At 47.7% G+C, this 22,500-nt stretch overlaps 1 protein-coding gene across 1 annotated transcript in view; it reads right to left on the bottom strand.

Moving 5' to 3' along the window:
• exoc6b (exocyst complex component 6B) overlaps nt 1-22,500 on the bottom strand; it is a 182,494-nt gene that overhangs the window by 45,001 nt on the left and 114,993 nt on the right. The window contains 3 exon segments of the mRNA XM_046320331.1: nt 10,495-10,674; nt 16,382-16,516; nt 20,440-20,551. Of these exon segments, the coding sequence (XP_046176287.1) occupies nt 10,495-10,674; nt 16,382-16,516; nt 20,440-20,551 (427 nt within the window).

Below are 22,500 nucleotides of genomic sequence, written 5' to 3' on the forward strand. Positions count from 1 at the left end.
CTGACAGAGAGAGATGGGAGAGAGACAGAGAGAGATGGGGAGGTGGACTGACAGAGAGAGATGGACTGACAGAGAGAGATGGGGGAGGTAGACTGACAGAGAGAGATGGGGGAGGTAGACTGACAGAGAGAGATGGGGGAGGTGGACTGACAGAGAGAGATGGGGGAGGTGGACTGACAGAGAGAGATGGGGGAGGTGGACAGAGAGAGATGGGTAGACTGACAGACTGACAGAGAGAGATGGGGGAGGTAGACTGACAGAGAGAGATGGGGAGGTAGACTGACAGAGAGAGATGGGGAGGTGGACTGACAGAGAGAGATGGGGGAGGTGGACTGACAGAGAGAGATGGGGGAGGTGGACTGACAGAGAGAGATGGGGGAGGTAGACTGACAGAGAGAGATGGGGGAGGTAGACTGACAGAGAGAGATGGGGGAGGTAGACTGACAGAGAGAGATGGGGGAGGTAGACTGACAGAGAGAGATGGGGGAGGTAGACTGACAGAGAGAGATGGGGGAGGACTGGAGAGAGATGGGGAGACTGACAGAGAGAGATGGGGGAGGTAGACTGACAGAGAGAGATGGGGGAGGTAGACTGACAGAGAGAGATGGGGGAGGTAGACTGACAGAGAGAGATGGGGAGGTAGACTGACAGAGAGAGATGGGGGAGGTAGACTGACAGAGAGAGATGGGGGAGGTGGACTGACAGAGAGAGATGGGGGAGGTGGACTGACAGAGAGAGATGGGGGACTGGTGGACTGACAGAGAGAGATGGGGAGGTAGACTGACAGAGAGAGATGGACTGACAGAGAGAGATGGGGGAGGTAGACTGACAGAGAGAGATGGGGAGGTAGACTGACAGAGAGAGATGGGGGAGGTAGACTGACAGAGAGAGATGGGGGAGGTAGACTGACAGAGAGAGATGGGGGAGGTAGACTGACAGAGAGAGATGGGGGAGGTAGACTGACAGAGAGAGATGGGGGAGGGACAGAGAGAGATGGGGGAGGTAGACTGACAGAGAGAGATGGGGGAGGTAGACTGACAGAGAGAGATGGGGAGATGGGGGAGGTAGACTGACAGAGAGAGATGGGGAGGTAGACTGACAGAGAGAGATGGGGGAGGTAGACTGACAGGAGAGATGGGGGAGAGACTGACAGAGAGAGATGGGGGAGGTAGACTGACAGAGAGAGATGGGGAGGTAGACTGACAGAGAGAGATGGGGGAGGTAGACTGACAGAGAGAGATGGGGGAGGTAGACTGACAGAGAGAGATGGGGGAGGTAGACTGACAGAGAGAGAGGGGGATGGTAGGGAGAGAGATGGGGGAGGTAGACAGACAGAGAGAGATGGGGGAGGTAGACAGACAGAGAGAGATGGGGGAGGTAGACTGACAGAGAGAGATGGGGAGGTGGACTGACAGAGAGAGATAGGGGAGGTAGACAGAGAGAGATGGGGGAGGTAGACAGAGAGAGATGGGGGAGGTAGACAGAGAGAGATGGGGGAGGTTGACTGACCCATCTGACCTACAACAGCCAGGCTGAACTAAGTAGGGTGACCTATAACAGCCAGGCTGAACTAAGTAGGGTGACCTACAACAGCCAGGCTGAACTAAGTAGGGTGACTTACAACAGCCAGGCTGAACTAAGTAGGGTGACCTACAACAGCCAGGCTGAACTAAGTAGGGTGACCTACAACAGCCAGGCTGAACTAAGTAGGGTGACCTACAACAGCCAGGCTGAACTAAGTAGGGTGACCTACAACAGCCAGGCTGAACTAAGTAGGGTGACCTACAACACAGCCACAACCATTGTCCTCACTTGAGGAAGGAGGCACTGAAACCATTAGATATGAGCAACGAATGTTTATACAATACAAGCCTCACGACCATTACTGTTTGACATAGCAACAAAGGGGAACTAACAAGGAGCAGAATGGGGCTGCTTTGGGAAGCGACACACACACGTAGCTGTCAGGAACTATTAGAGGATGAGGAGTGGAGGGAAGAGGAGAACGGAGTGGAGAGGAGAAAGGAGTGGAGGGAAGAGGAGAACGGAGTAGTGGAGGGAAGAGGAGAACGGAGTAGAGAGGAGAACGGAGTGGAGAGGAGAACGGAGTGGAGAACGGAGTGGAGAGGAGAACGGAGTAGAGAGGAGAACGGAGTGGAGGGAAGAGGAGAACGGAGTAGAGAGGAGAACGGAGTGGAGAGAGGAGAACGGAGTAGAGAGGAGAACGGAGTAGAGAGGAGAACGGAGTAGAGAGGAGAACGGAGTAGAGAGGAGAACGGAGTAGAGAGGAGAACGGAGTAGAGAGGAGAACGGAGTGGAGAGGAGAACGGAGTGGAGAGGAGAACGGAGTGGAGAGGAGAACGGAGTGGAGAGCGGAGTAGAGAGGAGAACGGAGTAGAGAGGAGAACGGAGTAGAGAGGAGAACGGAGTGGAGAGGAGAACGGAGTAGAGAGGAGAACGGAGTGGAGGGAAGAGGAGAACGGAGTGGAGGGGAGAGGAGAACGGAGTAGAGAGGAGAACGGAGTAGAGGAGAACGGAGTAGAGGAGAACGGAGAACGGAGTAGAGGGAGAACGGAGTAGAGAGGAGAACGGAGTGGAGGGAAGAGGAGAACGGAGTAGTGGGAAGAGAAACGGAGTGGAGGGAAGAGGAGAAAGGAGTAGTGGGAAGAGGAGAACAGAGTAGTGGAGGGAAGAGGAGAACGGGGTAGAGAGGAGAACGGGGTAGAATAGGAGGGAAGAGGAGAATGGGGTAGAGAGGAGAACGGGGGTAGAGAGGAGAACGGGGTAGAGGAGAACGGGGTAGAGGAGAACGGGGTAGAGAGGAGAACGGGGTAGAGGAGAACGGGGTAGAGAGGAGAACGGGGTAGAGAGGAGAACGGGGTAGAGAGGAGAACGGGGTAGAGAGGAGAACGGGGTAGAGAGGAGAACGGGGTAGAGAGGAGAACGGGGTAGAGAGGAGAACGGGGTAGAGAGGAGAACGGGGGTAGAGAGGAGAACGGGGTAGAGAGGAGAACGGGGGTAGAGAGGAGAACGGGGGTAGAGAGGAGGGAAGAGGAGAACGGGGTGAAAGAGGAGAACGGGGTGGAATAGGAGGGAAGAGGAGAACGGGGTAGAGAGGAGAACGGGGTGGAAGAGGAGAACGGGGGTAGAGAGGAGAACGGGGTAGAGAGGAGAACGGAGTGGAGGGAAGAGGAGAACGGAGTGGAGGGGAGAGGAGAACGGAGTAGAGAGGAGAACGGAGTAGAGAGGAGAACGGAGTAGAGAGGAGAACGGAGTAGAGAGGAGAACGGAGTGGAGGGAAGAGGAGAACGGAGTAGAGGGAAGAGGAGAACGGAGTAGTGGGAAGAGGAGAACGGAGTAGTGGGAAGAGAACGGAGTGGAGGGAAGAGGAGAAAGGAGTAGTGGGAAGAGGAGAACAGAGTAGTGGAGGGAAGAGGAGAACAGAGTAGTGGAGGGAAGAGGAGAACGGGGTAGAGAGGAGAACGGGGTAGAGAGGAGAACGGAGTGGAGGGAAGAGGAGAACGGAGTGGAGAGGAGAACGGAGTAGAGAGGAGAACGGAGTGGAGGGAAGAGGAGAACGGAGTAGTGGGAAGAGAACGGAGTGGAGGGAAGAGGAGAACAGAGTAGTGGAGGGAAGAGGAGAACGGGGTAGAGAGGAGAACGGGGTAGAATAGGAGGGAAGAGGAGAATGGGGTAGAGAGGAGAACGGGGGAGAGGAGAACGGGGTAGAGGGGAGAACGGGGTAGAGGGGAGAACGGGGTAGAGGGGAGAACGGGGGTAGAGGGGAGAACGGGGTAGAGGGAGAACGGGGTAGAGAGGAGAACGGGGGTAGAGAGGAGAACGGGGGTAGAGAGGAGGGAAGAGGAGAACGGGGTGGAAGAGGGTGGAAGAGGAGAACGGGGTGGAAGAGGAGGGAAGAGGAGAACGGGGTAGAGAGGAGAACGGGGGTAGAGAGGAGAACGGGGGTAGAGAGGAGAACGGGGTAGAGAGGAGAACGGGGTAGAAAGGAGGGAAGAGGAGAATGGGGTGGAAGAGGAGAAACGGGGTGGAATAGGAGGGAAGAGGAGAACGGGGGAATAGGAGGGAAGAGGAGAACGGGGGTAGAGAGGAGAACGGGGGTAGAGAGGAGAACGGGGGTAGAGAGGAGAACGGGGTAGAGAGGAGAACAGGGTAGAGAGGAGAACGGGGTAGAAAGGAGAACGGGGTAGAGAGGAGAACGGGGTAGAGAGGAGAACGGGGTAGAGAGGAGAACGGGGTAGAATAGGAGGGAAGAGGAGAACGGGGTAGAGAGGAGAACGGGGTAGAAAGGAGAACGGGGGTAGAGAGGAGAACGGGGTAGAGAGGAGAACGGGGTGGAAGAGGAGAACGGGGTGGAAGAGGAGAACGGGGTGGAAGAGGAGAACGGGGTGGAAGAGGAGAACGGGGTGGAAGAGGAGAACGGGGTAGAGAGGAGAACGGGGTAGAGAGGAGAACGGGGTAGAGAGGAGAACGGGGTAGAGAGAGAGGAGAACGGGGTAGAGAGGAGAACGGGTAGAGAGGAGAACGGGGTAGAGAGGAGAACGGGGTAGAAGAGGAGAACGGGTGGAAGAGGAGAACGGGTGGAAGAGGAGAACGGGTGGAAACGGGAGAACGGGGTGGAAGAGGAGAACGGGTGGAAGAGGAGAACGGGGTGGAAGAGGAGAACGGGGTGGAAGAGGAGAACGGGTGGAAGAGGAGAACGGGTGGAAGAGGAGAACGGGGTGGAAGAGGAGAACGGGGTGGAAGAGGAGAACGGGGTGGAAGAGGAGAACGGGGTGGAAGAGGAGAACGGGGTGGAAGAGGAGAACGGGGTGGAAGAGGAGAACGGGGTGGAAGAGGAGAACGGGGTGGAAGAGGAGAACGGGGTGGAAGAGGAGAACGGGGTGGAAGAGGAGAACGGGGTGGAAGAGGAGAACGGGGTGGAAGAGGAGAACGGGGTGGAAGAGGAGAACGGGTGGAAGAGGAGAACGGGTGGAAGAGGAGAACGGGTGGAAGGAGGGGTGGAGAGGAGAACGGGGTGGAAGAGGAGAACGGGTGGAAGAGGAGAACGGGTGGAAGAGGAGAACGGGGTGGAAGAGGAGAACGGGGTGGAAGAGGAGAACGGGGTGGAAGAGGAGAACGGGGTGGAAGAGGAGAACGGGTGGAAGAGGAGAACGGGGTGGAAGAGGAGAACGGGTGGAAGAGGAGAACGGGTGGAAGAGGAGAACGGGTGGAAGAGGAGAACGGGGTGGAAGAGGAGAACGGGGTGGAAGAGGAGAACGGGTGGAAGAGGAGAACGGGGGTGGAAGGAGAACGGGTGGAAGAGGAGAACGGGTGGAAGAGGAGAACGGGGTGGAAGAGGAGAACGGGGTGGAAGAGGAGAAGAACGGGGTGGAAGAGGAGAACGGGTGGAAGAGGAGAACGGGTGGAAGAGGAGAACGGGGTGGAAGAGGAGAACGGGGTGGAAGAGGAGAACGGGTGGAAGAGGAGAACGGGTGGAAGAGGAGAACGGGGTGGAAGAGGAGAACGGGTGGAAGAGGAGAACGGGGTGGAAGAGGAGAACGGGTGGAAGAGGAGAACGGGGTGGAAGAGGAGAACGGGGTGGAAGAGGAGAACGGGGTGGAAGAGGAGAACGGGGTGGAAGAGGAGAACGGGGTGGAAGAGGAGAACGGGGTGGAAGAGGAGAACGGGGTGGAAGAGGAGAACGGGGTGGACAGTTTCACTTTATTTTTTTTCCTGTGTCTTGGTTAAATACTAAATATGCAGCGTTACCAGGATCAGCTCCATGAGAAGGTTTCCCACATGCCAGAGTCTCTGTCTGGTCAAAACACACATCCCTTATGCAAGCCTCAGCCAAGTCGGTGTCACAGGGCTGTGGGTAGGAGGCATCTGGGAGAGGCCAACTCCAGAGCAATGTTATTCACTCTTCGGGAGATGTTAATCAAGAGCTGGCCAGTCAAAAGGAACCCAGGGGGTCAAAGCTATACAGTTAGGGCCAAGGGGTAGTTATTTGGTTATTTCTGAGCGAGTCCCGGTGTTAATCACAGAGGATGAGATCCCAACTGGCACACTATTCCCACGAGTAGTGCACTATAAAGGGAATAGGGGGCCATTTGGGACTCAAACGGCGTCCAAATGTTTAAAAAGGTGTCTGTTAAGGGGAGTCCCAACCTCATAGTAAAATCTTTTCATCTTCACCCAATCAGAATCTCTTTTAGGAGCTGTCAATCAATCAGAATCTCTTTTAGGAGCTGTCACCCAATCAGAATCTCTTTTAGGAGCTGTCACCTAATCAGAATCTCTTTTAGGAGCTGTCACCCAATCAGAATCTCTTTTAGGAGCTGTCACCCAATCAGAATCTCTTTCAGACTTTTAGGAGCTGTCACCTAATCAGAATCTCTTTCAGACTTTTAGGAGCTGTCAATCAATCAGAAATCTCTTAGGAGCTGTCACCCAATCAGAATCTCTTTCAGACTTTTAGGAACTGTCAATCAATCAGAATCTCTTTTAGGAGCTGTCAATCAATCAGAATATATTTTAGGAGCTGTCACCCAATCAGAATCTCTTTTAGGAGCTGTCAATCAATCAGAATCTCTTTTAGGAGCTGTCAATCAATCAGAATCTCTTTCACACATTTAGGAGCTGTCACCCAATCAGAATCTCTTTCAGACAATCAAAGTGTCTGTCCATCAGAATAAGTAAGTGCCACATCAGCCAGTCAGTCCATACATGTATTCTTGACAAAAACCAGGCGATCGTGCATCACGCTCATGCTCTGTGGTCTTGTTACGGTCAGTAACACTCAAACTGTACTTACCGGCAGTCTAGCGTGTTCTATGGCACTACCCTAAGGGAAAGAGAGCAAGTCGAGGGTTCAAGGGTGAAGGGTCATTTGGGAGTCGGTCTCACAAAAAAAAATCAGTCCGAGGTCAAACCCACTTTCTCAATCTCGTCAAATCAAAAGTTTAACAGGTGTTATAGCAGGGCAGCGAAATTGTTATGTTACTAGCTCCTAACAATCTAAAACTATTTCAAATTGTGGGAAAATACACTTTTATAAAGACAAGAAATCAAGAAGGGCGAATCGGATTAACAACCAAAAAAAAAAGAACTGTAGCATTAATAACATGCAATATATATCCGGATACGCATATATAGAGAAGGAGATTTTAGACTGAGCTATGAATCCAGTACATAATAAATATGTAGTGACCCTGACTCAGACCCAGGAAACAGACCCAGATCGGAGACAAGTAAACATTTAAGACCAGGACTCACAAACACACTTTCACATGCGTTAGTAGTAGAGGTCTTCACGGGTCCAACAGACCCAGAATTCAGAGACCAGAACCCGGGACCCCTGCGTTAGTAGTAGAGGTCTTCACGGGTCCAACAGACCCGGAATTCAGAGACCAGAACCCGAGACCCCTGCGTTAGTAGTAGAGGTCTTCACGGGTCCAACAGACCCGGAATTCAGAGACCAGAACCCGGGACACCTGCGTTAGTAGTAGAGGTCTTCACGGGTCCAACAGACCCGGAATTCAGAGACCAGAACCCAGGACCCCTGCGTTAGTAGTAGAGGTCTTCACGGGTCCAACAGACCCAGAATTCAGAGACCAGAACCCAGGACCCCTGCGTTAGTAGTAGAGGTCTTCACGGGTCCAACAGAACCAGAATTCAGAGACCAGTACCCAGGACCCCTGCGTTAGTAGTAGAGGTCTTCACGGGTCCAACAGACCCAGAATTCAGAGACCAGAACCCAGGACCCCTGCGTTAGTAGTAGAGATCTTCACGGGTCCAACAGACCCAGAATTCAGAGACCAGAACCCGGGACTTTTGTCTCGGATCTGGGTCGGGGCTGATACAAATGCCATTGGTCTCGGGTTCGTGAAATTAAAATATACTGACCCGACTGGACCCGTCCTCTGTTAATTTAATGTGTGTGAGTCGATGAGAACTGCGTGAGCTTGTTATTCGTGTCAGCCAATTGCAACACAGTAAAAAGTTTTGCTTCCGTCCAACTGAAACTGGTTCTGACTGCGCTTCCGTCTGACGAGCGAGAGAGTAAAAGGAGCATGGGCTACTATGGGTTGTAAAGACGGAGGCCTTTAAAGTTAGAGGTGAAAGGTCATCGTGAAAAGCAGCCTACAAGGGGAATGTCCTCTGGGACATTAGTGTTAATGGGCAAAGATGAGAATTTTTTTTTTACATCATCGCCACCCGTTTCATTATAATTATTGTAGGTCTATTTAATAATCTAATCCAGTTCTTTATATATGCAAAAAGTGTTTTGTTTCATTTTGTTGATACAGCCTCCAGTATTTATGCTGCAGTAGTTTATGTGTCGGGGGGCTAGGGTCAGTTTGTTATATCTGGAATACTTCTGCTGTCCTATTCGGTCTCCTGTGTGAATCTAAGTGTGCGTTCTCTAATTCTCTCCTTCTCTCTTTCTTTCTCTCTCTCTGAGGACCTGAGCCCTAGGACCATGCCTCAGGACTACCTGACATGATGACTCCTTGCTGTCCCCAGTCCACCTGGCCGTGCTGCTGCTCCAGTTTCAACTATTCTGCCTTATTATTATTCAACCATGCTGGTCATTTATGAACATTTGAACATCTTGGCCATGTTCTGTTATAATCTCTACCCGGCACAGCCAGAAGAGGACTGGCCACCCCACATAGCCTGGTTCCTCTCTAGGTTTCTTCCTAGGTTTTGGCCTTTCTAGGGAGTTTTTCCTAGCCACCGTGCTTCTACACCTGCATTGCTTGCTGTTTGGGGTTTTAGGCTGGGTTTCTGTACAGCACTTTGAGATATCAGCTGATGTACGAAGGGCTATATAAATAAATTTGATTTGATTTGACATGTTCAGTGGTTAAATTAAGATCAAACTGTTTTTTAAATTAGCATTAAAATAGGCATGTTGTAAAATAAATACTGGTAGCCTATTACAATTTTTTGCTGTATTAATTAGCCTGTTCAAATATTTTCTAAAAAAAGGTTTAAAAATCGGTTCTCTAGGCCTAAGCTTCTCTTCCTTAAACTCATATGTTTATATTAATATATATATAATAACCCTAAGGCTATACAGTTGAAGTGGTAAGTTTACATACACTTAGGTTGAAACTCGTTTCGCAGCCACTCCACAAATTTCTTGTTAACAAACTATAGTTTTGGAAAGTCAGTTAGGACATCTACTTTGTGCATGACACAAGTCAATTTCTCGAACAATTGTCTTTCACAGATTATGACCCAATTCCAGTGGGTCAGAAGTTTACACTAAGTTGACTTTGCACCTGTGGATGTATTTCAAGGCTGACCTTCAAACTCAGTGCCTCTTTGCTTGACATCTAAAGAAATCGGCCAAGACCTCAGAAAAAAATTGTAGACCTCCACAAGTCTGGTTCATCAAGGTACCACGTTCATCTGTACAAACAATAGTAGGCAAGTATAAACACCATGGGACCACACAGCCGTCATACCGCTCAGGAAGGAGACGCGTTCTGTCTCCTAGAGATGAACGTACTTTGGTGTGAAAAGTGCAAATCAATCCCAGAACAGCAAAGGATCTTGTGAAGATGCTGGAGGAAACTGGTACAAAAGTATCTATATCCACAGTTAAACGAGTCCTATATCGACATAACCTGAAAGGCTGCTCAGCAAGGAAGAAGCCACTGCTCCAAAACCTCCATAAAACATTCAGACTACGGTTTGCAACTGCAAATGGGTACAAAGATCATACTTTTTGGAGAAATGTTCTCTGGTCTGATGAAACAAAAATAGAACTGTTTGGCCATAATGACCATGGTTATGTTTGGAGGAAAAAGGGGGAGGCTTGCAAGCCGAAGAACACCATCCCAACCGTGAAGCACGGGGGTGGCAGCATCATGTTGTGGGGGTGCTTTGTTACAGGAGGGACTGGTGCACTTCACAAAATAAGTGTCATCCTGAGGAATTAAAATTATGTGGATATATTGAAGCCTGGTTCCTCTCTACCCAGTACAGCCAGTAGAGGACTGGCCACCCCTCAGAGCCTGGTTCCTCTGGTCTACCCAGTACAGCCAGTAGAGGACTGGCCACCCCTCAGAGCCTGGTTCCTCTGGTCTACCCAGTACAGCCAGTAGAGGACTGGCCACCCCTCAGAGCCTGGTTCCTCTGGTCTACCCAGTACAGCCAGTAGAGGACTGACCACCCCTCAGAGCCTGGTTCCTCTCTACCCAGTACAGCCAGTAGAGGACTGGTCACCCCTCAGAGCCTGGTTCTTCTAGATGTATTCCTTGCAGACAGTTTTTTCCACCGTGGTTTTACTTCATTTGCTCTTTCGTGTTTAGGCCCGGGATCTCTAAAGCACTGATCTATAAAGGCCTTTATAAAATTAATTTGATTGATTAATTTATACTGACCAGCAGGTGTGTGAAGACAGAGAAGGTGTGTTTATGTGAGATGCTAACCCGCCAGGTGTGTGAAGACGGAGAAGGTGTGTGTATGTGAGATACTAACCGGCAGGTGTGTGAAGACAGAGAAAGTGGAACAGAGGAAGGCGATGAGGTCACTCAGGTAGTCGCTCGGAGCCCCGCCCCCCTGGGCTGCTGTCCAATCGTAGTCTGCCAGCTGAAGGAACTGGTCGATCTTAGCATTCAGATTGGTGTAGATCTCCTCTTCTGCTGCATGTCTCGCATCCTGGAGAGAGATTTTTACATTTTTATTTTTACATTTAGGTCATTTAGCAGATAGGGGAAAGGGAATACCTAGTCAGTTGTACAACTGAATGTATTCAACTGAAATGTGTCTTCCACATTTAACCCAACCCCTCTGAATCAGAGAAGTCTGCCTTAATCTATATCCATGTCTTCGGCGCCTGGGGAACAGTGGGTTAACTGCCTTGCTCAGGGGCAGAACGACAGATTTTTACCTTGTCAGCTCAGGGATTTGATCTAGCGATCTTTCAGGTTACTGGTCCAATGCTCTAACCACTAGGCTACCTGCCTCTAACCACTAGGCTACCTGTTCTAACCACTAGGCTACCTGCCTCTAACCACTAGGCTACCTGCCTTTAACCACTAGGCTACCTGCCTCTAACCACTAGGCTACCTGCCTCTAACCACTAGGCTACCTGCCTCCTAACCAACCACTAGGCTACCTGCCTCTAACCACTAGGCTACCTGCCTCTAACCACTAGGCTACCTGCCTCTAACCACTAGGCTACCTGCCTCTAACCACTAGGCTACCTGCCTCTAACCACTAGGCTACCTGCCTCTAACCACTAGGCTACCTGCCTCTAACCACTAGGCTACCTGCCTCTAACCACTAGGCTACGCTGCCACCCCTGTAGTGGTGTACATGGTGTTCTGAGGGTAATACAAAATGTGGAAAAGTGTGTGTGTAGGTGAAAACAAGTAAAACTGTGTTCCTTCACTCTGTCCTCCTCCCTGGACCTGCTGTTTCAACACAGCACCAAGAACCTGATACAACCAGGGCCGACGCGGATGACGGTTACTCAGGACACAGTCTTCTTCTGAACAGTTCATCCCAGACACAATCCAGAAAATCATTCTGGACTGCACTCATTTGGAGGGAAGGTGAGATGGAAGGACTCATTCACATACTTTATTTATATTGTTTGTGGGTGGACCACCTTCCCCTGGTTTACAACCCTGTTACTGTTAATGAGCAGCTTATGCCATTCAGGTGCCGCTGCCCCTTCAGGCAGTACATATGGAATCAAGATCTGGGCTGCCTGTGATACTACTTCATCATATGCAGGGAAGCAAGATGAAGGAGCCCCTGAGAAGAACCAAGGGACCAAGGGTTGTCCTGGACGTGACACAACACCACATGCGCTAACTTTTTTTTACTTCGCACATGTTGGGACAGGAGCACCTCAAGAGGAAGCTGATGATGGTAGGATAAGTAAGAAGAATAACAAACCAGAGCTCCCAGCTCAGCTGTTGAATACACGGAACCACGCCTATCAATTCCTCTACGTTTGTGTTCGCGGCCGAACACGGTCGCTAGTGTCCTACGTGCCGAAGAAAAGCACAAATGTGGTACTCATGAGTACGCTGCATTGGGATGGGAGAATCTGTGGCCAGCTGCTAAATAAGAACGCTGGCATCTTGTTATATTATTCAACATTTTGGCGTACAATGCAGTTGTTTGCAATTTGCCAACTCTGATTGGCTTCGTCTCGTCGCGAGGAGCTAATAAAACGTAGCTAGCTTCATAAACATATTTTGGGGAATTCTGAAATGTGTTGGAATAAATTACCAAACTATAAAACTAGCTAGCTAGCTACCTGACAGGAGTACCAACTAGCTAGCTAGCTACCTGACAGGAGTACCAACTAGCTAGCTAGCTACCTGACAGGAGTACCAACTAGCTAGCTAGCTAGCTAGCTAGCTAGCTAGCTACCTGACAGGAGTACCAACTAGCTAGCTAGCTAGCTAGCTACCTGACAGGAGTACCAACTAGCTAGCTAGCTACCTCCCTGACAGGAGTACCAACTAGCTAGCTAGCTAGCTTGCTGGGTACATAAAATAGCTCTAGGTTAGTTGTTTTTAAACTCAACTTCATGATTTCCACCAAGGACGTTGTCTCTCCAAACACCACTCTCCCTCGCTTGGGCAAGGGACATTTAAGGTACACGTCATTCAAGGGCTGAGGGTTTAGGGCTGAGGGTTTAGGACCGAGGGCTGTCTACTTTGAGTTTGGACTGCAGCTTAGGTGTCAGTATCAGCATTTGTCTTCAGTAGATTTCCTAGTGTATACAACAGTCATGTAAACAAACACTTTATGGCAACCTATGAAAAGAACAAGCTAGCAGTTCATTACAACAATGTTTTCTTACAGAACACACAAAAACATGCTTTTTTTCTCCAGATTTCAGAAAACATAATAGGACCAGACAGTGTTCACTTTGGCACCAGTCCAGTGTTGCTAGCTAACTAGCTAAGCTAACTGGCTATCTGGCTAGATAGCTAAGCTAATGACCTTGCTGGCTAGCTAAATCAGCAACAAACAAAAAAAACGATTTCACCTTTATTTAACCAGGTAGGCTAGTTGAGAACACCTTTATTTAACCAGGTGGGCCAGTTGAGAACACCTTTATTTAACCAGGTAGGCCAGTTGAGAACACCTTTATTTAACCAGGTAGGCTAGTTGAGAACACCTTTATTTAACCAGGTAGGCCAGCTGAGAACACCTTTATTTAACCAGGTAGGCCAGTTGAGAACACCTTTATTTAACCAGGTAGGCCAGTTGAGAACACCTTTATTTAACCAGGTAGGCCAGTTGAGAACACCTTTATTTAACCAGGTAGGCCAGTTGAGAACACCTTTATTTAACCAGGTAGGCCAGTTGAGAACACCTTTATTTAACCAGGTAGGCTAGTTGAGAACACCTTTATTTAACCAGGTAGGCTAGTTGAGAACACCTTTATTTAACCAGGTTGGCCAGTTGAGAACACCTTTATTTAACCAGGTAGGCTAGTTGAGAACACATTTATTTAACCAGGTTGGCCAGTTGAGAACACCTTTATTTAACCAGGTTGGCCAGTTGAGAACACCTTTATTTAACCAGGTAGGCTAGTTGAGAACACCTTTATTTAACCAGGTTGGCCAGTTGAGAACACCTTTATTTAACCAGGTAGGCTAGTTGAGAACACCTTTATTTAACCAGGTAGGCTAGTTGAGAACACCTTTATTTAACCAGGTTGGCCAGTTGAGAACACCTTTATTTAACCAGGTAGGCCAGTTGAGAACACCTTTATTTAACCAGGTGGGCCAGTTGAGAACACCTTTATTTAACCAGGTAGGCCAGTTGAGAACACCTTTATTTAACCAGGTGGGCCAGTTGAGAACACCTTTATTTAACCAGGTAGGCCAGTTGAGAACACCTTTATTTAACCAGGTAGGCCAGTTGAGAACACCTTTATTTAACCAGGTGGGCCAGTTGAGAACACCTTTATTTAACCAGGTAGGCCAGTTGAGAACACCTTTATTTAACCAGGTGGGCCAGTTGAGAACACCTTTATTTAACCAGGTAGGCCAGTTGAGAACACCTTTATTTAACCAGGTAGGCCAGTTGAGAACACCTTTATTTAACCAGGTAGGCCAGTTGAGAACACCTTTATTTAACCAGGGAGGCCAGTTGAGAACACCTTTATTTAACCAGGGAGGCCAGTTGAGAACACCTTTATTTAACCAGGGAGGCCAGTTGAGAACACCTTTATTTAACCAGGGAGGCCAGTTGAGAACACCTTTATTTAACCAGGTAGGCCAGTTGAGAACACCTTTATTTAACCAGGTAGGCTAGTTGAGAACACCTTTATTTAACCAGGTAGGCTAGTTGAGAACACCTTTATTTAACCAGGTAGGCTAGTTGAGAACACCTTTATTTAACCAGGTAGGCTAGTTGAGAACACCTTTATTTAACCAGGTAGGCTAGTTGAGAACACCTTTATTTAACCAGGTAGGCTAGTTGAGAACACCTTTATTTAACCAGGTAGGCCAGTTGAGAACACCTTTATTTAACCAGGTAGGCTAGTTGAGAACACCTTTATTTAACCAGGTAGGCCAGTTGAGAACACCTTTATTTAACCAGGTAGGCTAGTTGAGAACACCTTTATTTAACCAGGTAGGCTAGTTGAGAACACCTTTATTTAACCAGGTAGGCTAGTTGAGAACACCTTTATTTAACCAGGTAGGCCAGTTGAGAACACCTTTATTTAACCAGGTAGGCCAGTTGAGAACACCTTTATTTAACCAGGTAGGCTAGTTGAGAACACCTTTATTTAACCAGGTAGGCTAGTTGAGAACACCTTTATTTAACCAGGTAGGCCAGTTGAGAACACCTTTATTTAACCAGGTAGGCCAGTTGAGAACACCTTTATTTAACCAGGTGGGCCAGTTGAGAACACCTTTATTTAACCAGGTAGGCCAGTTGAGAACACCTTTATTTAACCAGGTAGGCTAGTTGAGAACACCTTTATTTATCCAGGTAGGCTAGTTGAGAACACCTTTATTTAACCAGGTAGGCCAGTTGAGAACACCTTTATTTAACCTGGTAGGCCAGTTGAGAAGACCTTTATTTAACCAGGTAGGCCAGTTGAGAACACCTTTATTTAACCAGGTAGGCCAGTTGAGAACAAGTTCTAATTTGCAACTACGACCTGGCCAAGATAAAGCAAAGCAGTGTGACACAGAAAACAACAGAGTTACACATGGAGTAAAATAGTTGCTGTTTAAAGTTGGTGAGGGAAATAAAAGTCTCCAACTTCAGTGACTTTTGCAATTCTTTCCAGTCACTGGCAGCAGAGAACTGGAAGGAAAGGCGGCCAAATGAGGTGTTGGCTTTGGGGATGATCAGTGAAATATACCTGCTGGAACAGTGTGCTACGGGTGGGTGTTGTTATAGTAACCAGTGAGCTGAGATAAGGCGGAGCTTTACCTAGCATAGACTTATAGATGACCTGGAGCCAGTGGGTCTGGCAATGAATATGTAGCGAGGGCCAGCCGACTAGAGCATTCAGGTCACAGTGGTGGGTGGTATAAGGTGATTTGGTAACAAAATGGATGGCACTGTGATAGACTGCATCCAGTTTGCTGAGTGGAGTGTTGGAAGCTATTTTGTAGATGACATCGCCGAAGTCGAGGATCGGTAGGATAGTCAGTTTGGCGGCGTGAGTGAAAGGAGGCTTTGTTTGCGAAATAGAAAGCCGGTGTTAATTAAAGTGAGAATGTGACGAGGGCTGCTTGCTTGGTGAAGTGTCCTTTTGATTGTTTAATTATTCAAATGCGTTGGCTGTGGCGTTGTGTTCAAGGAGCAGCTCGTCCTCGTCAGGCAAACTGACGAAAATGAAAACGTATTTTCAAATGTATTGTTGTTGTTGTTGTTGTTTATTATAGGTATTTAATATCAGCGGATTTTTTTTATTTTTTTTTTTACCTTTATTTAACCAGGCAAGTCAGTTAAGAACACATTCTTATTTTCAATGACGGCCTGGGAACAGTGGGTTAACTGCCTGTTCAGGGGCAGAACGACAGATTTGTACCTTGTCAGCTCGGGGGGTTTGAACTCGCAACCTTCCGGTTACTAGTCCAACGCTCTAACCACTACACAGATACAAATATTTCTGTGAAATGCTTATAAATCGGACGATAATATCGTTCAACGATTTATTGCTTGGGCTCTACTTTACAGTCAGTTCAGTCAATGAAGGTTTATTGATTAAGGTAAGTCAACCACATAGTACAGCAAGTTAGAAACTCTCGAGAGAAGTTTATCAGAAAAATCAGTGGCTGTAAGAAAAGACAACTGGTGGATGGAGAGAAGGACGGTTGGGGGGGGGGGGGGGGGGGGGTCTGGTTGTGCATGAGCATGTGCATACCTTAAACGTGGATGTCCCGTAGAGCTTGGTAGCGTTGGCGGTATCGGGGGGAACATTGGTGATGTTGGAGATGAACTCCTCCAGGTAAACACATGATGCTTCCAGCTGGGTCGTGTTGATGATCACCTGAACCAGCTAACACACACACACACACGTGATCAGGCAGAGGGACCCCTCAGAGACCTCATAAGCAACATTCCCCAACATCCTCTTTAAAAGCTCAGACAAAAAAAAGGTAGGATTGTCAAACGTTTCCCTGCCTACAATACTCAGCACCTGTGAAGAGTCACACAGCAAAGACCTTGAAAGTCAGTCACTCAGCTTTGTTCTAACACTCTAAACCAGAAAGTAGCGTTGTATGTCATGTCCGTGTACTTAAGGTCTTGATTCTACGCTAGCTGCGCTAATGTTGTTCTTTTGTAGAAAGGCCTTTGTTGATACTAGCCAAATGACCCCAGCTAGATAACTAACTAGCAAGATGGCAAAGAAGATTCTTAATTCACTCTCAATATCCCATACTGCCAGCCCAAAACAAAATGTTTAGCTAGCTAGCTAATGTAAACATATTAGTGGAGTGTCCTGAGCTAGCTAGGACACTGCAGCGGTTTCATGGAAAACTCGCTAATCCATTGTGATTTAATTATGTCAATACTAGCTACAGTGGTTAGTTAGCTTGGAGGAAGTATTTAGTGCTGTGTGCATTGTATCTGTGCACTTAGCTAGTTACCATCCCATAGCTTACATTGCACATGAAGTGTGACTGGCTCATTTGTGGATGTACGGCAAATATATATTTAACTTTTCTTTTTGGTGCCTCCCATGGGTTCCGTGTTCTCTGATTGGCTCAAAGTCAAGTTGTTGGCCACAGAACAGCACTGTGATTCTACAAGTAGAAAGGGTAGGTCAGTCACTACCGGGGGCAACACTGTGATTCTACAAGTAGAAAGGATAGGTCCTTCACTACCAGGGCAGCACTGTGATTCTACAAGTAGAAAGGATAGGTCAGTCACTACCGGGGCAGCACTGATTCTACAAGTAGAGAGGATAGGTCAGTCACTACCGGGGGCAGCACTGTGATTCTATGAGTAGAAAGGATAGGTCAGTCACTACCGGGGGCAACACTGTGATTCTATGAGTAGAAAGGGTAGGTCCTTCACTACCGGGCAGCAGTATGATTCTACAAGTAGAAAGGATAGGTCCTTCACTACCGGGCAGCAGTATGATTCTACAAGTAGAAAGGATAGGTCCTTCACTACCGGGCAGCAGTATGATTCTACAAGTAGAAAGGATAGGGCAGTCACTACCGGGGCAACACTGTGATTCTACAAGTAGAAAAGATAGGTCAGTCACTACCGGGGCAGCACTGATTCTACAAGTAGAGAGGATAGGTCAGTCACTACCGGGGGCAGCACTGTGATTCTATGAGTAGAAAGGATAGGTCAGTCACTACCGGGGGCAACACTGTGATTCTATGAGTAGAAAGGGTAGGTCCTTCACTACCGGGCAGCAGTATGATTCTACAAGTAGAAAGGATAGGTCCTTCACTACCGGGCAGCAGTATGATTCTACAAGTAGAAAGGATAGGGCAGTCACTACCGGGGCAACACTGTGATTCTACAAGTAGAAAGGATAGGTCAGTCACTACCGGGGCAGCACTGATTCTACAAGTAGAGAGGATAGGTCAGTCACTACCGGGGGCAGCACTGTGATTCTATGAGTAGAAAGGATAGGTCAGTCACTACCGGGGGCAACACTGTGATTCTACAAGTAGAAAGGATAGGGCAGTCACTACCGGGGCAACACTGTGATTCTACAAGTAGAAAAGATAGGTCAGTCACTACCGGGGCAGCACTGATTCTACAAGTAGAAAGGGTAGGTCCTTCACTACCGGGGCAGCACTGTGATTCTATGAGTAGAAAGGATAGGTCAGTCACTACCGGGGGCAACACTGTGATTCTATGAGTAGAAAGGGTAGGTCCTTCACTACCGGGCAGCAGTATGATTCTACAAGTAGAAAGGGTAGGTCCTTTGCTACCGGGGCAGCACTGTGATTCTACAAGTAGAAAGGATAGGGCAGTCACTACCGGGGCAACACTGTGATTCTACAAGTAGAAAGGATAGGTCAGTCACTACCGGGGGCAACACTGTGATTCTACAAGTAGAAAGGATAGGTCAGTCACTACCGGGGCAACACTGTGATTCTACAAGTAGAAAGGATAGGTCAGTCACTACCGGGGCAACACTGTGATTCTACAAGTAGAAAGGGTAGGTCAGTCACTACCGGGGCAGCACTGATTCTACAAGTAGAAAGGATAGGGCAGTCACTACCGGGGCAACACTGTGATTCTACAAGTAGAAAGGATAGGGCAGTCACTACCGGGGCAGCGCTGTGATTCTACAAGTAGAAAGGATAGGGCAGTCACTACCGGGGCAACACTGTGATTCTACAAGTAGAAAGGGTAGGTCCTTCACTACCGGGGCAGCACTGTGATTCTATGAGTAGAAAGGGTAGGTCCTTCACTACTGGGGGCAGCGCTGTGATTCTACAAGTAGAAAGGATAGGTCAGTCACTACCGGGGCAGCACTGTGATTCTAGGAGTAGGAAGGGTAGGTCCTTCACTACCGGGGCAACACTGTGATTCTAGGAGTAGGAAGGGTAGGTCCTTCACTACCAGGGCAGCACTGTGATTCTACGAGTAGGAAGGGTAGGTCATTCGCTACTGGGGGCAGCAGGTACCACTTTTGGTCTAGTAAAAGAAGGAACAGACTCCCACTGTGATTAAGTACCTATTGGCAGGGAGATTTTCTCAGTGTGTTTCACACTGAATACTCTGATTATCTAATTCACTGGATGTAAATATAGCTACATTCTGTATATTAACACTCTCCCTCTTCCTTACTGAGGGAGGGTCACAATGTTTTTTACCTCATAGCAACCCCTTTCACACTCGAGGATCTCATTAACTCTCTTACTGTCGCCTTGCTGTCGCTCACAGTACAAACACTCCAAATAGAGTCTGAGAAAAGACTCGAGAAAGAGAAAGGATAAAGAGACAGAGACAGATGGAGCGAGAGAGAGCGAGTGATAAACCAAGAAATATTGAGTGACAGACACAAACACGGTTATTTTAGACCCCAGCAATATATCCAGAACGCTGCAACCCGCCTGGTCTTCAACCGTCCCAAGCTCTTCCACGTCCCTCCGCTCCTCCCCTGACTTCCAGTCGAAGCTCGATTCAACTACAAGACCACGGTGCTTTCCTAAGGACCTGCCCCTCCCTACCTTCGGGCTAGACTCAAACCCTTCACCCCAACCCATCCACTACAAGACCATGGTGTTTACCTACAGAGCAGCAAGAGGAACTGCCCCTCCCTACACTCAAACCCTACACCCCAACCCGAGCACTCCGTTCTGTCACTTCTGGTCTCTTGGCCCTACGGGAGGCCAGCTCCCACTCAGCCCAGTCCAAGCTCTTCTCGGTCCTGGCAACCCAATGGTGGAACCAGCATCCCCCTGAAGCTAGGACAGCAGAGTCCCTGCCCGTCTTCTGAAAACATCTGAACTCCTACCTCTTCAAAGAGTATCTTAAATAAACCCCCCGCTGTGTCCTGAATACAAAGTGTTAAGTTTGGAGCAAATAAAACACATCCCAGAGTACCACTCTTCATATTTCCAAACATGGTGGTGGCTGAATCATGTTACGGGTATGCTTGTCATCAGCAAGGACTAGGGAGTTTTTTTTAGGATAAAAATAAACAGAATACAGCTAAACACAGGCAAAATGGTTCAGTCTGGTTTGGTCTACTTTCCAACAGCCACTGCGGAGACAAATTCACCTTTTCAGCAGCACAATAACCTAAAACACAAGGACAAATAGACTGGAGACGTTTACCAAGACAACATCTAATGTTCCTGAGTGGCCAATTTGTATATATTCCTCCAAGTACACAAGTGGAACTGCATAAAAATATATATATTTTTTGACCATTTTGAAATGTTGATCCCACTGTCACACATCGATCCCATTATTTCTAGAAAGACCGACACGCACTCTTACCTCAGCCAGTCCTACGTTCTTCTTCTTCATTGCGTACTGTAGACAGTTACTGAGCGTTCTGGTTAACAGCAGGTTGGTCGACTTACGGATGACATCATCAATCTCTGTAGAGCTGAAAACACACAGAAAGATGATAATAACATAAGAGATACACACACTGGGGCTTCGAAGTAGCAGTCGGGCTCTGCAAGGTTTCACTGAACTGAATAGGAGCATCTCACGTTTTTTGCAACAGTTACACATCTACCCTGTAAGACAGGAAGGTTCTTTAAGGGCACGGACACACCGGTAATGTTTGCCGGTAGAGTAGAGTGCCAGGTGTAGTTTACAAACCGAGTGAAAATGTCCCTGAAACGCACCACGCCGAGCGACAAAATCACAAATCATCACTAAGCGCAATGTGTTTTCTTCTAAACTAAAAGTATAAGCCTATAATATAATATATAATATAATAATATTATATAATAATATAATTCTACAATGTAGAATAATAATAATAATAGTGAAGACAACAAAACTATGATAAAACACATATGGAATCATGTAGTAACCAAAAAAGTGTTAAACAAATAAATATATGTGTTAAATATATTTTATTCAAACTCGTGTTCAACAAATGAAAATATATTTTATATTTGTAATTCTTCAAAGTAGCCACCCGTTGCTTTGATCACAGCTTTTCACACTCTTGACATTCTCTCAACCAGCTTAATGAGGTAGTCACCTGGAATCCAGGTATACAGAAGATAGCCCTATTTGGTAAAAGACCAAGTCCATATTATGGCAAGAACAACTCAAATAATTACTTTAAGACATGAAGTCAATATGGAACATTTCAAGCACTTTGAAAGTTTCTTCAAGTGCAGTCACAAAAACCATCAAGCGCTATGATAAAACTTGCTCTCATGAGGACCGCCACAGGAAAGGAAGACCCAGAGTTACCTCCGCTGCAGAGGATAAGTTCATTAGTTACCAGCCTCAGAAATTGCAGCCCAAATATATGCTTCACAGAGTTTAAGTAACAGACACATCTCAACATCAACTGTTCAGAGGAGACTTTGTGAATCAGGCCTTTGTGGTCGAATTGCTGCAAAGAAACAACTACTAAAGGACACCAATAATAAGAAGAGACTTGCTTGGTCCAAGAAACACGAGCAATGAACATTAGACCTGTTCTTTGGTCTGATGAGTCCAAATTTTAGATTCTTTGTGAGATGCAGAATAGATGAACAGATCTCTGCATGTGTGGTTCTAACTGTGAAGCATGGAGGTGGTGGTGTTAGGGTGTAGGGGTGCTTTGCTGGTGACACTGATTTATTTAGAATTCAAGGCACACGTAACCAGCAGGGCTACCACAGCATTCTGCAGCAATAAACCATCCCATCTGGTTTGCACTTAGCGGGACTATCATTTGTTTTTCAACAGGACAATGACCCAACACACCTCCAGGCTGTGTAAAGGCTATTTCACCAAGAAGGAGAGTGATGGAGTGCTGCATCAGATGACCTGGCCTCCACAATTACCTGACCACAAACCCAATTGAGATGGTTTGGGATGAGTTGGACCGCAGAGTGAAGGAAAAGCAGCCAACGCTCAGCATATGTGGAAACTCCTTCAAGACTGTTGGAAAAGCATTCCAGGTGAATATCTCATGAAGCTGGTTGAGAGAATGCCAAGAGTGTGCAAAGCTGTCATCAAGGCAAAACATCTGAAATATATTTTGATTTTTTGGGTACGAGAGTCTAACTACGTAAGTCGAGGCCACAGCAGGACTATGGCTAACAAACACCATTTCAACAAACACCATTTCGACCAACACACACACACACACACACACACACACACACACACACACACACACACACACACACACACACACACACACACACACACACACACACACACACACACACACACACACACACACACAAATCCCTAAATTGTGCCTTATTGTCTTGAGACTGACTGAACGACAGGAATCCACAAAAACGTTCTCTGCGCTCCAGGGGGAAAGACAGAACTCCAAACAACATTTCCGAGGGAGAAAAATTCCTCAAGGTC

Source organism: Oncorhynchus gorbuscha, linkage group LG21 (genome assembly GCF_021184085.1).
Source record: "Oncorhynchus gorbuscha isolate QuinsamMale2020 ecotype Even-year linkage group LG21, OgorEven_v1.0, whole genome shotgun sequence".
NCBI lineage: Eukaryota > Metazoa > Chordata > Actinopteri > Salmoniformes > Salmonidae > Oncorhynchus > Oncorhynchus gorbuscha.